The sequence below is a fragment of the Phoxinus phoxinus genome (assembly GCF_949152265.1).
Source record: "Phoxinus phoxinus genome assembly, chromosome: 22".
Taxonomy (NCBI): Eukaryota; Metazoa; Chordata; class Actinopteri; order Cypriniformes; family Leuciscidae; genus Phoxinus; species Phoxinus phoxinus.
The window spans coordinates 18,384,677-18,399,666 of record NC_136897.1 but is presented as its reverse complement, the minus strand read 5'-3'; the positions used below and the strand labels follow the sequence as shown (position 1 = coordinate 18,399,666).

General features: G+C 36.5%; 1 protein-coding gene across 1 annotated transcript in view; it reads right to left on the bottom strand.

Moving 5' to 3' along the window:
• Positions 1 to 412: 412 nt before the first annotated feature.
• Positions 413 to 14,990, bottom strand: part of sulf2a (sulfatase 2a) — a 37,185-nt gene continuing 22,607 nt past the window's right edge. The window contains exons 3-22 of the mRNA XM_079596857.1: positions 10,980 to 11,219; positions 10,330 to 10,569; positions 10,063 to 10,214; positions 9,036 to 9,205; positions 8,035 to 8,185; positions 6,639 to 6,814; positions 6,424 to 6,552; positions 6,282 to 6,347; positions 5,912 to 6,035; positions 5,612 to 5,810; positions 4,476 to 4,719; positions 4,271 to 4,367; positions 3,649 to 3,743; positions 3,497 to 3,556; positions 3,209 to 3,378; positions 2,960 to 3,102; positions 2,747 to 2,855; positions 2,608 to 2,641; positions 1,788 to 1,841; positions 413 to 1,427 (exon numbers count right to left, since the gene is read on the bottom strand). Of these exons, the coding sequence (XP_079452983.1) occupies positions 1,397 to 1,427; positions 1,788 to 1,841; positions 2,608 to 2,641; positions 2,747 to 2,855; positions 2,960 to 3,102; positions 3,209 to 3,378; positions 3,497 to 3,556; positions 3,649 to 3,743; positions 4,271 to 4,367; positions 4,476 to 4,719; positions 5,612 to 5,810; positions 5,912 to 6,035; positions 6,282 to 6,347; positions 6,424 to 6,552; positions 6,639 to 6,814; positions 8,035 to 8,185; positions 9,036 to 9,205; positions 10,063 to 10,214; positions 10,330 to 10,569; positions 10,980 to 11,160 (2,625 nt within the window). The 5' untranslated portion in view covers positions 11,161 to 11,219 and the 3' untranslated portion in view covers positions 413 to 1,396. The remainder of the gene's footprint in view (positions 1,428 to 1,787; positions 1,842 to 2,607; positions 2,642 to 2,746; positions 2,856 to 2,959; positions 3,103 to 3,208; positions 3,379 to 3,496; positions 3,557 to 3,648; positions 3,744 to 4,270; positions 4,368 to 4,475; positions 4,720 to 5,611; positions 5,811 to 5,911; positions 6,036 to 6,281; positions 6,348 to 6,423; positions 6,553 to 6,638; positions 6,815 to 8,034; positions 8,186 to 9,035; positions 9,206 to 10,062; positions 10,215 to 10,329; positions 10,570 to 10,979; positions 11,220 to 14,990) is intronic.

Sequence of the window (14,990 nt, the reverse complement as noted above, 5' to 3'; positions counted from 1 at the left end):
TTCAGCTGATGTAGCTGATCAGCCATATGGTCTATAGGTAAACACACAAACCACTCTAAAACCACTGAAACTAACACCATGCAGGAAAAACAACCAAGAGCAAAAACAAGATGAGAGACCTGGACCCACATACATATCTTTTACAAGTAAAACATAACATTTAGAATATTCATAAAAAAAAATAAAAAAATAAAAAATATTACGCTGGTTTAAATTGTCTCCCAGTTTGGATAAAAGTCTTCAGAATGATGGTCTCAGTCTGATGAGCTTAAACGTGCTTCGAACCCCTGCAAACAAAAACTAGCCAACTGACAAACATGAGAGACGAGTAAATACCAGTAAATTAGTTTTAGACTGGTTTTTGTTGTTTCCTTCTAAAACAAAAATATATATGGCGAATATGAAAAAGACGTAAACCTGGGTATTTAACACTTTATTCACCAACTACTATACCTTCATTGCTTTCCATATTTCAAGCCAATGGAAAACAGAAAAAAGGGGAGGAATTGGTTTGTGATGACACCTACACAGATATTTGAATTTAACTATTATAACACATCATTACTTCAACACTGTTTAGTATGTTATTCATAAGTGCATTCAGATAAACATAAAACATTTGTTAGACTGAGGGTGCTCTCTTTTCAGAACAGTCACGAAGAGAAACTCCCATATGTTCAGTCTGGTAAAAATATACTAATATTTACATTAATTGCACATACATTCAAATACATATTATGCAGCATTCAGTTCCAAGTGTTAACTTACAGTAGCACCATGTTTCAAAAAGCAACATTTCCATGAACGGAATCTTTACATTATTATTACATAGCGCAACATGTGTAAAGTATCATGACATTTCCTTGGGATTTTCAGTTTGAGAGTAATATTACAATATCCACAGCAGCAACGAAGTCAGAGCACGTCGGCCCTGTATTTAACAAAGTATCAGAGTCCCACATCACAGTCTTACAGGAATAATACAGGAGTAGTGTGTTTATAGATGACAAGTGTATGTCTCAATGATGAGCCATGTGAGTTTTCTTGTCTTATGAGAAAAGTGAAGGTGACTGATCTTAGCCACGAAATGTTAGGTGCTGGGTTGGATAGAGATTGGCTCATAAAAAAAAATCCATCAAAGTCCCTTATGGTATCAGAGTCCATGATAAGAAGTCTTTCATTAAAAAGTTCCCAAAAATGTAGTGAATCAAAAACTGTAAATAGAAAAATGCATTGAGAGAGAAAATGAGATGGCCACACTGATATGACTCTCTCCGAATCCACACTTCATAATAGCTGGACGTTTGCAGAGTTTACTCGCTGTCCTCGGGTCAGGAGTTCATCAGTTCACATTCCTCACCTCTGTGCATCCTTCACAGTGGATAGTAGTGATAAACTAACCTACCCATCCTTCCCAAATTTGGCCCCTGTGTAAACAGACAATAAAAAAAAATCTTAGTTCTGATAACAGGAGTCTAATAATAAAAAAAAAACATTAAGACAAAAGAAAGTCATGTACAAAACGAGGACAATGTGTAATTATGGCAGTGGGGCGGTCTGCAGCACTCTGTACTTTGTTAACACACTTTTTCTTATCAGTAATGAAGGACTCTTGTCGTCACGTGCGCATCTAAAGGAATGTCCGGAGAATTGAAAATCTGCTCATGCAGCGAGGGACAGCATGCACACATACACTGTATGACAGAGGGAGGAGGACTACTGAGGATTAGTGCTGATAACTGGCTGGCTGAATTATATTAAGCAGATGGTGTGTACAACAAACTCACGTTGATTTGGAGGATGGTTTCTTCACTTTTGGCCTCTTTCGACGATGAAGGGGTCTGAAGCATGTGGAGAGAACACACACACACACACACACACACACACACACACACACACACACACACACACACACACACTTTTTTGTGGGGACTTTCCATAGACAATGACTTTTATATTGTACAAACTGTATGTTCTATCTCCTAAACCTCTCTACCCCTAAACACATCCCTACAAAAAAAAAACCTATGCAATTTTACATTTTCAAAAAACATTATTTTCAATACTTTGTATGATGTATAAGCTGTTTTCCTAATGCGGAACAGAAAATGTCCTCACAAGGTCAAATATTTATGGTATTAGCATACTCTCCATGCGTAATGGTTTTTATACTGTTCAAACTGTATATTGTAGGACACAGGAGGTGTCCTCGTAAACCATGTTTATGTTGTAATACCCATGTCATTATATACATGACATTATTTTTTTCCCAAGATCCAGATCTGTTAAAGCCTTTATAACTAACTAATACATATTATAAAGTCTATAACCATTTTTAAGTCTCTTATGCTCACCAAGGCTCCATTTAAATGATCAAAAATTAACCATTAATAAAAACATTAAATATTATTACAATTTAAAATAAATGTTCTTTGATAATTTTTAATATAATTTTTTTCAGCAGACATATTTAACTGATCAAAAGATAACATTTAAAATGTTATAAAATATTTATATTTCAAATATATAGGCTACAGAATAAAATATATAAACATATTAATAATATAATTGTTTAATCAGCCATAAAATACAAGAATGAAGCCATACCTATAATCGTACAAAGAGTTTCTTTCTTTACCACCTGTAAGAGATATGATGAGGTTATAAATTGTATATTTATTGGTACTGTTGAAATAATACCATGCATTTAAGCAAAGAGATTGATCAAACACGTGGCATGACTCACCTGTCTCCTGATTGCACTCTTTGTGACCTTTGCAGCTGCGCAGTTTCATGAGCTCCTGGTGCATGTGATTCACCGCATCACGGTCAAGCGTGCTCACGCCATTTATCAGCTGCACACAGCAAAAAAACAGCAGTGGAAATCATGGGGCTTCCCATGACTACTTGACAAATCTGTACAAATCTTGGTAAGGGAGATAAAAAGATAAAGATCTACCTGATAAGGGTCTGTGTTAAGATCAAAATACTCCAGGAAGCCAGTGGCAAACTCACAAAATAGGAAGTTGTGCGTCTCATTGATAGTCCTCAGACACCAGTAAGTGTTATTGTTGGCACTCGTGCAAGCACAAAACGTCCCCACTGACAACACAAAATTATAATTTAAGTGAAATGATATAATTATTTAACTATTAAGTAAAGGTTTTGTGGCATTAAAAAACAACTGGAGTGATGTGCTATGCAGTACTTGTCCAGAAGGGGGCGGTCTGCCAGTGTTGGTTGTCATGTGTGAAGCAGGTGAGGCCAGGCATGCTGCAAGTGTCATTATTACGGAGGCGCTTCAGGAGCTTCCTCAGCTTCTTCCTGCGTTTCTGCTCTTTCATCAGCCACTGTTTCTTATCTTTGGAGGTCATTCCACTTAGATTAAAAGAACAGATGTCTTTACTATCAACGGTCTAAGTGTATGTTAGATTACAACATTAGGCATTAATGTGCCTTTCTTGAAGTTAATGACAGATGATGAATGAAAACCTACTTGACAGAATGTATCCGCCCCGATTTGAGTTTGAACAGTGCTCTATTGTTGTACTGATACCTTTAAAGCAAATATTACATGATTATGTTGTCTACTGTGTGAGAAAAATCAAGCAAACACTTAAGCAGTTAATGAAAGTATGAAAAGCTTACGTGTTTTGGTTACATTCACACTCTTTTGGTCGAACCTGCTTTAGATGCCCTTTGACCTCTCTGAGGTTCTTTATTTTGGTCTGCAAAGTCTCAATCTACATAAAGAGCGAAAAGTGATTAAAAGTAAAACCTAACCCAGCAAACTAAAATATGTTCTAAGAAGTTTTTGTTAAGTTATGGAAACATTTTCTGAATGTTCAAAATGTCCCGTTTTTAACATAAAAAAAAAAAAAAAAAGTCTTGGTTATACAAATGTGAACATTCCATTTTAGAAGTTTGCAAACATTATGGGAACGTTACTTTTGAATGTTCTCTGAAAATTCTGAAACAAGTGTTAACATTTAAAAAAAGTTAGACAAACTAAAGCAACAAAAACTTTTTTTCAACAAAAAAGTTCCATGAATGATGTATAAAAACGTTTTTGTGATGTTTTGAGAACATTATTAAATACCAGATAACTTTAAAAAACAAACATTCTATTAACGTTACTGGAAGAACATTTGTTCATAACTTTGAGAAAACCTTGTCTGAACGTTCATGTTAGTTGGGGATGTAGTATTGTAGAATTATTTTGGTTTGTTTTTATTCAGCTTGCATTAGAACTATTTAACCATGATCTTACCTCATGCTCAATGTGTAGCTTGTGATCTTTCCATGCTTGTAGAGATTTATATAATCCACCATCACACCTGACGGTGTCATTCATCAGTATTAAGCATCTGAACAAAAAAGAAAAGGTTTACATAATAGAAACCACAGATTTGTTCATTTTTTTCCCACTGCCACTAGCTGTTATCATCCACAGTAACTGACTGTCAGTAATGAACCTGTAGGTGACTTTAAGAGCAGCAGGTGGCGTGAGGGTGTTGAAGTTGTTGTCTGCGGGTCCCATTCCGCTGTATTCTTCATTCTCTCCATACACTGCCTGCTTTCTGCCTAGCATAAGGCTGGTGTTCAGATTGAGGGGCTGGTAGCCCTTCTCCAGGTCCAGAGTGAACACATCTGAGTCCAAGTGATACGTGACAGAGCGGGCCCAACGATTCCGTGGCAAACTCTTCTTGGTCTTCAACTCTGGAATATTGTATATGGACTTTGTTACAGATACAGGTATTATTGCTTAAACTATCATTCTACGTCATGGTCTAATTTGATCTTGTATTTGAACATGATTCCTAAAAATGAAACAAACTGGTATATGTTTATCCTTTTTGGAGTTTGACAGTATAAATCAACATCCACATTTTTTTTGCATGGAAAAGAGCACTTCAGACATTCTGCAAACCATCTCGTTTTTGTTCCAAGAATAAGGAAATAATGCAGATTTAGTATGACATGAAGGTTGGCAATTTGTGTCAATTTTAATTTTGGTGTATACGGTTTTGATGTAGCCTACATAATTATCCAGTTAGCCCTTTTTGGCTGATGCCACTCTGGCTGCAAAAAGGATGTTTCTTTAATGGATGCCATTTAAAATTAACCATGTTTCTTATTTCATTTTTTCTATATATCATTTTGCTACATGCAAATATCTGAAATTATTCATTATAATATAGTAGATGTTTACTAGTTCCATTTTTTGGGGGGGAGCTTAAAGGTGTAAAATACATTTTCCTTATTTTCTCAAAATTTAAACTTCACACTTCCAAAGAGTTCCGAGCAACTGATACATTGTAACTGCCTCATGAGTGGGATTGGGAATGCTAACGAACAGCTTTTTCCAGGCCTCCTTGGAACTAACCCCATTAATATTAATAATTTAAAATTGTGATTCAAATATTTTTAATTGAATAGACGAGCCAGGACTTAAACTTAACAGCTGCGCTATATGTCAAAGCGCTGCCCACAATCCTGTGGCTCCAAGATACACAATTATTATTTGTCTTTTCCATTAAAAAAAAAGATTCTTAACCACTGAGCAAGTAAGAACACCTGGACAAAAATGTGAAACTATACTGTAACACACTCTTTTTGGTGAGTGCCTTCTTCCTCTTGAGAGGCATATTGGGTTCACAATCACAGTGGTCTGATGCGGAATGAGCTCCGTTGATCTCTCCCCTGTTAGCAGCCATCAGGCCCAGAGCACGAGGTGCATAGAGACCCGCCATCCCTTTACACTTATACAGCCTCGGCATACCAGTGGAATCCTCAATACACTGCCACTTCTGCACAGAGGAGGAGTGGTTACTTAGAAAGCACTAGACAGATGGCAATCACTGGAAATAATCAAGGGAATATGCCATGGTAATTGAAAGAGAATATTTACCTGCCCTGGTTGCTCACAGGGCGTCTGGTACTCAGCTCTTTGGCACAGGTCTCTGACCCGCTGAAACTTTGGCAGCGAATTCTGTTCCACCTCTTTGCCATCTTCTAGCTTATGCAGAGGCTTCCTGTAGATCGGAAAGAGATCACATCAGGTTGCCACTCAAAAACAGCAAAGAATTAGATACAGCCCCTAATCGAAATTTGTATATGTGTCCGATGTCAGTGTGCCATCTGGTGCCTCTCTAATGGAGTCGTGTCTAATCAATTTCTGGGGTTACAAATCTTTTTCAGAGCGATACAGTGTAAGAGTTTGTGATACGGAGTTCAATTAAAAATGCATGGGTTCATCTGGCCTGATCAAATGTACTCACCCCCTCTCTACCAGGAATGAATCCCTCCACACTTTCACCTTCTTGTAAGAATGGAACCTGGTAAAACTGGAAGAATATAATGAGGAAAAAGGTTGTGTTTTTGTTGCTAGCATTAAGTGTTTATGTTGGTGTATTTTAGCACCTGTTGACAGGTTGTTCTGTTTCCAACAGCTTGAGGATGGACTTGCCATCCATCTCCAATGGAATATCCACTCCGGCCATGTCCAGCAAGGTAGGGGCTAGGTCAACATTCAGGACTATGTGAGGATTACTGCAGGAGATCACAAACTTAGAATCAACAATGTGTTATTTTTAGCATTTTGCAGTAAAGTTGTGAGCTTAATGTCTTTGACTCACATGCCACCTGCCTCCACATTCGGCCCTCTCAGGTAGAAGGGGATTCGAATGTCAAAATCATATGGCATTGATTTGCCCTTCACCAAGCCAAACTGGCCAATGTGATAGCCATGATCAGACATGTAAATTATGTAAGTGTTATCAAGCTCCCCAGTTTCCACCAACATATTGTAAACCTGTGGGGGGGAAATAGTAAGCCGCACGTTACAACTTCTAGGCTAGTTACACACGTCCATTTCTACATTTTTCTGTACATTTCAGAGGCATCTCTCATATGTTTTAGATGCTGATGTGCCTCATCAATCAGAATCACCTTTATTGCCAAGTACCATGGGTTTACATGTATTTGTCTTGGGCTTAGTTTACTAAAAAGAAGGTTTTGCTAGGTATTCTAGTAAACCAACAAATATTATGTTTTATAAACAAGATGTAACTATTTTGCAACTTACACAGGCATTCAAAAGGTTTGGGGTATAGGTTTTTATTAATGTATTTGAAAAGTTTCTTAAGCATTTATTTAATCTAAAATACAGTAAAAACAGTAATATTGTGAAATAATACAATTGTAAAAAAAATCATTAGTAGTTTTCTATTTAATCATTTTATTTTATTTAATAGTTTTCAATTTGAATATCATTTTAAAGCGTAATTTATTCATGTGATGGCAAAGCTGAATTTTCAGCATCATTACTCTAGTCTTCAGTCAGACATGAAATCAGTCTATTATGCTGATTTGGTGCTCAAGAAACATTTCTTAATTATTATCAATGTTGAAAACAATATTTTTGTGCAAACCTAAAATAAAAAATAAAATGTAATAACTTTTAATTCGATGTAATGTGTTCTTTCTGAATATAACTAAACATCTCTTTTAAAAAATACTTACTGACCCTATGACATTTTTAACAGTTGCAGTTCAACACTTGACACAATATTGCCAGTTTCTGTTTGTCCATTTTTGCTCTGCCAATGGAAATAGTTTCAAACGAAGCCACAGAAGAAGAATTGCGTATCTCAGAGCAATAAACAATCGTTGGCATGTCTGTCCTGTCATGTCCTGAATCTGAGTTTTGAATGAATCAGTTCAGTGAATGATTTAATGACTTACTCATAAACAGTGACTTATTGGTTCATTCCTGAATGAATCAGTGTTTTTGAATGAATTCTTAAAATGACTCGCTCATTCAGTCAATTACTAGCGTAACGATGTAACCTGAAGGAGTCAATGAAAAATTTGCACTACTACAGCTGAGTGATAAAAACATATCAGTACTGTCTGTCAGCACTCTTAGAACACCACATAGACAAAAAAAAACAATATGTATAAGGATTGAAACTAACTTCTATGTAAAATATGATCTATGTGCTATATTGTAAGGTTAACATGATCTGTGACCTTCTCAACGCTGTCATCCACTGAAAGCAGGGTCTGCAGCCTTCTTCTCTGTAACATATTGGTGAACTGCATGTGCACAGGCTTCATGGGTCCCGTGTAACGCAGGATCCAGTGCTTGTCTAGGTTGGGGGCGTGGTTGTAGCTTGGTGTTCTGAGTGGGACATTTTCAGAATGGTTAAAAGCGGTTTTCTGAGCCATTGGAAGAAATTACACATTTGTTATACACTTTACGGTCTATGAATAAAACAACATTTTTGGCAAGAAAATTTAGAGTCGCAGTCCTACTTTGTGTGCATAACTTGAGTGTTCAAACATCTGTTAATGGAGAAGATTTGTGTGTAATTCATTGTGTGCTGCTGGCGCTGAATAACATTGCTGAGAAATTTCATTGTGCTGAAGTAAAGGCCAATGCATTGTCTTCTTTTGGAATGCACCGTTTGAGAAGATTTAATTAGCATAAAGTTGTATTGTACATTTCAGCTTCACCTTGATGAATGAGCAATTAAAATGATAATTAAAAAAAACAATAGTAAAATAACAGTGAACTGTGTTTATATGCTAATTTAGTTTATGCACTAGCAATAGATTTTATACCTCTAATGGGACCTATGAATGAATACTGATCCAAATAATAAATCATGATATTATAATAGCACTGTATATCTCTCTTGAGCCTACTGTATAAACTCATTTGCCGGAGGCACTATGGAAACAATTACTGTACACAGAATACATAATCAAACCTCTGTTCCTGCAATAAACCAAGAAAGTAAGTCATAAGAGGTGATTCATTAAAAGTAGCTAATGTGTAATGAGAATAGTATATAGTACTATACAGTGAGCATTATTTATTAGGCTGTCGTATCTCAAATGGCATGAGAACATTTGATAAAGTGCTGGAAACCGAATGAGATTTATGAAGCTATAACCTCACGCAGACTGTGAATTCTCCTAGTGAGTGAGAGAGAGAGAGAAAGAAAGAAAGAGAAAGAGGGTCTTACATGTGTTGAGATGCATTGGGGAAGGCGCTGCTGTACTGAGGTGCTGCGTCCTCCGGCCCATGGGGGGCAGCGTGGCTCAGGACCATCATCACAGGCCTGTGCGGGTACATCCTCTTTGACATACGGAAGTAGTTGATACTGTCATTTGTGATTACATCAGTGAGATAGTCCTGTAAAAGAAGTCATATTAAAAGGGAAATCTGTCTGATACAAGAAAGTATCAATATGTGCTTACCAAACACATACACTACTGTTCAAAAGCTTGGGGTCGGTTCGATTGTTTTACGTTTTTGAAAGAAGTCAGGACGTTTTGAAAGGATTCCTTCATGAATATAAAGTTGAAAAGAACAGCATTTATTTCAAATGAAATAATGTGAATGTCTTTACTGTCACATTTGATCAATTGAATGCATCCTTGCTGAATAAAAGTATTAATTTATTTTAAGAAAAAAAATATCTTACCGACTCCCAACTCTTGCACATTGGTGTATAATTTAATCCTAGATCATGTTTGTCTATTATTATGTTCAAAGATTCACCAATATTAAAACTTTGGCTGAGGCGATCGTAAGCTGCTAATTATTTTCAAGTTAGGAGCAATAACTGATACATAGCCAATATTAATTGATGCTGTTTTGTCTATATAAACACTACTAGCAATCAAAGTCAATCGTTTTAAACACTACAAGGGAATTTTGGGATATTGGAATGATATTCATTTTGCAATTTGCTAAAGATTACATGAATAATTTAATGACACTGCTGCAATATGATGCTAATGTAAAGATCGTCTTTAACAAAGTTAATCTACAATACATTTTCATGCACAGTTAAATAATAAACCCAATATCTTTACGCTCTAAAATCGTCCGTCAACCGATATGATACCAATACATCGTGCTTCCTTAAATATGTTGGGTAAATACTGTGAATGAGCTGAACCGATATGACAGTTTTACACTTGTATGTAGGAAATTTTCATAATACAATGTTCAGTCATGATCTTTGAAAAGAGACAGCGGACAACCTTCGGATACTCTGAGCCATGCTTTTCTCGGACACCGTTCCGGCACAGTGTGTAGTTGTAGAAACGAGAGTTCTTCACCAGTGCTACCCATTCTCTCCAGCCAGGAGGCACATAAGAGCCATTATACTCATTCAGGTACTTCCCAAAAAAGGCTGTAACAGAAATAGATTATTTTATGATCAAAAAGCAACTTAACTGAAATAAATGTATGAATATTATTTATTATATCAAAAGTACTGCTTATACAGATCCATGCTGTTTACTAACCTGTCCTGTAGCCTGAATTGTTGAGGTGGACGGCAAAAGTGTGCGGTTCATGGTGGGCCTGCCAGGACGGTGAGGAGCAGTTCTCGTTGTTGGTGTAGGTGTGGTGGTTGTGCACATATTTCCCAGTCAGGATGGAGGATCGAGAAGGGCAGCACATCGGAGTGGTGGCAAACGCATTGGAGAAGTGGGTGCCGCCCTGCATCATTATGCGCTTTGTTTTGTTCATGGCCTGCATGGAGCCTTTAGGGAAAAACGGGCGATATATGTAGATTCGAAAAAAGAGGGAGACAGAGCAAAAGAGATCCAGATTGTTTTATGTAACAGATGCTTGACCATAAATTTCCTCCCTAAAAGGGTTCGAGTGAAAAGCCTGAACAAAGACCAGCAGTGAGGCCATTATGTTGCCACTTCAGTGATTAAAGTGCCAAAAATCGAGTAGAAAAACAGCATGTTTGGCACAATTGACCTCAGCAGTTGGCCGATGCTACTGGAATGGATGTGTTAGATGTCCTTCTCCAGAGAAATTAAGTAAATTGTATGATAATTGTGAATCAAACTCTGTATAAACTCATACTTGATGTCACACTGCGCACAAATACACAAACAAACACATATACACCCACAGAGAGAAATGCAAATAGGCAACACACCGAGTTCAATGTCCTGGTCATCAGTAAGAATGAGAATGATGTTTGGACGAACGTTTCGTCGATCCCTCTGAAGACGAGATCTCAGCTTCTGGCCAGAGAGGTACATGGTTCCATCCGATGGGAAGAGGAACGTCAGGATGAAGACAAGGAGAAGGGTGGCCGGTCTCCACCCAACTGCCATGACTTTAACCTGTCTTCCAGCTCCCACACTAGTTAGGAAGATCACGGTTTCTTCTCAACCTGGAGAACAAAAACAAGTGTAAGTGTAATTTATACAGGGCCCATTATCAAACATTTCCTATAAAACTTACATTTTTCAGGTCCAGTTAATATTAGAAAAACAAAACTTTTTTTGTGAGTACTTTAAATGCAAAAACATCTTCTCCCTTCCTTCTGAATAGACCATTTATTGTGAAACCAGAAAAGTTATATCACAAAAGACTATGATATGATATCTTCAGCACGGCTGCATTAATTTGATCAAGAACACAGTAAAAACAGTTATATTGTTAAATATAATTACAATTTAAAACATCCTTCAGAAATGATTTTTTAAGAAAAATGTCTTATCAATTTTGAAACCCGTTTTGCTGCATAATATTTTTGTGAAAACTGTGATTCTTTTTTTCAGGATTCTTTGACTAATTGAAAGTTCAAAAGAACAATTATTTGAAATAGAAATGTTTTTCAACATTATAAATGTCTTTACTGACACTCATGATTCATTTAATGAATACTTTTTTTTTTTTTTTTAAGAAAAATTTTACTGCCAAACTTTTGAATAGTAGTGTTTGTTGTGCATTCTTTTTAGATATATAACATTAACATTAACACACACACACACACACACACACACACACACACACACACACACACACACACACACACACACACACACACACACACACACACACACACACACACACCCCTTCTCAAATGACCCTCCACTTCTACTCCTTTGGGCTTTTGGTCACCATGGGCAGAGTAACTGAGGAGCTCGTCCATATAAATGATCTTATTTATGATGCTTGGCATTAATTAATCATTAATGATGCATAGAGACCAACTCATTCCCCAAGTGTAACGATCGGATCAGTTGAACACATGGCAGCTGGTGTGGATGATAATGACAGCGGGCTACAGGCCAAAAGGAGTCAGAGAGAGGGTGAATGATACGGGCCAAAGGTTAGAAGAGGAAAGGGTCATTATTAGAGAAGACAGTTGGGTGTAAATGAATTGGAATAGGGAAGGTATGTGATACAAATTGGTTATGGAAATGCATGTTTAGACTGACCTCACAGCCAGGGTTGGGGCAGTTTTTTATGCAGTAGAAAATGCTTTAGGGACTTTAGGATCATGAGGAATATGCAAATCATTATCGCACAAGTCAACAAAATAAAAAAAATAAAATGTAATTCATTAATATAATCTACAATGAATTTGCAATGACAATTCTGGAAATTAATAAATAATTGCATAAATACTAAACAGCTGCAGAAATGTTATTTACCAGGCTAACATTTCGAACAAACACTTCTAAAATATTTTAAAGTGTCCTAAAATATCGTTCTCAAATCACTTTTGTATTTTCATTAATCATCAATATAATAATTGTGATTATTTTAACTATTATCATGCAGTCCTACCGTGGCCTTCATCATATGGAACACATTTTTTCTTGCAATTTGAAAGTTATTAGGCTAAATCTATTTACTTTTCTATCCTAATTATGCACAATTATATTTATATGCATTTTTTAATGTACAATTTGCTTTGTTTTCCTCTGATGTCCATGTCTCCCTCATAACAGACCAATGGAGAAACACTGATTTATTGAATACCAACTGAATTTGTTGACTTAAGGTGAATTTGCTGCCATATTCACAACCTATTGTGTTTGATAATAATTCCCCACTAATGCAGAAGAGAAACATTTTCCTCTGTTAAATCAGTACTACTCATACAAGATGTAAATTAAAGTCAAAATCAGTACAAGCGCAAAACACTTCACCTCTAACACACCAGAATTTTTGGATAAAAGTCACAGCAGTTGTTCTTTGTCCTCGGAGGAGGTCAAACAAAACAACTCTATAACTGATAGTCAAATACAATGGAAGGATTTTGTAGCTTCTTAACACAGCATTAACCCAACACACCACCCATGGTGATGGGTTACATTCAGAAAGAAGCATGAGCTAAGGCAGGAATTACTGTTTGTTTTGGAGACCACAGGAAACCCATCTCCCTCAGCGTCATCCCTTGAAACACAAATCCACATGGAAGTATCCCTTTCATGAAACTCCATGCCATCTTAATTGCTTATTTTCTTCTAATTCAAATCACACAGGTTACAACAGCGGAAATATGAACATTCTGGCGATTTCCAGCAGTTAAAATTCATCCCATCTTACCTCAAGAGCGGTCAAGGCCAAACGTGCTGTAGATCCAGGCACCCTGTGGTCTTCAGGGCAAAGGTGATCACCCTCCAAACTATCAGCCAAAACTTTCTGCAAGAGATGCCTTGAGGGTCTCCAACTGTTTATCCCTGGACCTTCTCATCTAAAGGGTATATTTTGAATCTTATCGTGTAAATGACAGCTTTCTCTCCTTCATCTATGCTCTTCTCGTCACTCTCCCTCTCTCTCTCTTTCTGTTTCTCCCAACATCTCCTCTCATACCCTCACAAACACTCACACAGCTGCATTCAGTCCATGTTAATTCCTGTTCTCTCCTCCGTCATTGTTCTCTCTCAGGGGAATGGATGAGGTCTGACCTTGGGGGTCTCCTGTTTTAAATTCTCTTGGCTGCTCTGTTTACCCCGGGCCCCCTCCTCTCCTCCTTGTCCCTCTCCAGGACTCATTGCTGGCAATTGATAAAAACAACAGCTTGAGAAAAGAGTTCAATCTTAAATAGCTCTAGCAGGACAAACAGGAGATGTTTTGTCATTAAAAGTAAGTTAATTGCGACATGACGATTGCAACATTTTTTAACAGTTGCATGGTGATGGGAGAGATATGTTGTTTGATTTTAAAGGTTCTTCATTACCGCCACACCAGTGAGAATAATTCTTGACCACAGGCTTGAGGTAAAATGGTGCCAGTATCAGATGCTCTGTATCTGATCTACCATTCTGCTTGCCAGCATGTTAGCACTTTAGCACTGAGCTCCTGTTATTGATGCTGTCAGCGTTTTGCCCAGCTCGCATTGTAAATTGGGTTGACATGATATGGTATGACAAACCTGGGTATATAATAAACGCCTCAGTAAAACAATTTTAAACTTATCAAATCTCATTCAAATGTTAGCAAAAATGTAATTACATTTATCAATTTGGAGCTAGTTGTGAAAAGTTCATTTTAATAAAAAAATCCGAAGCAAAAATATTGTCTTGAAAAGGTTCGATTGAAAACAAAGTTGCAGTTTGAACAAATAATACATAAAACTATGTATGTATGTATATAAATTCACTAAAAAATATATATGAAAATATATAAATTCAACAAGATGTAAATATATAGTTAAAACTTCTCTTCAGATAATATAATTTAATTTTTCTTAACCCGTTGGCAAATATTTCTTTTTTTAAGCATAAATGTAGCAAAGGTGTGCAAGGTTTATGTTTACAACAAGTAAAACTTACATAAAACAAGTACAATAAATGGTATTAAAAGAAATCAAGATATGTTGCTGGTAAGAAGAAAAAAGAAATTTATATTAAGAACTTTTTTTAGGGTGTGATATTTAATTGTGTCTCTGTTAGCATGAATTGCAAAATAATTGTTTTCAATATTTTCAAGATAATTTTTCTTTACTTTTGCATGATATATGACTTGCATGATAAAAACTTTTACAAACAGGATGGTTTCAATAACAAAAAGTCACACAAAATCAGACCAAAGAAAATTAGCCCTTTCTGAATGCAGGTACCATACTGAACAACAGTAATAATGCTTTTTACGGAAGGTCTAGTACATGGCAGAACAACATAAACTAAGAGCCATTTGACACAGG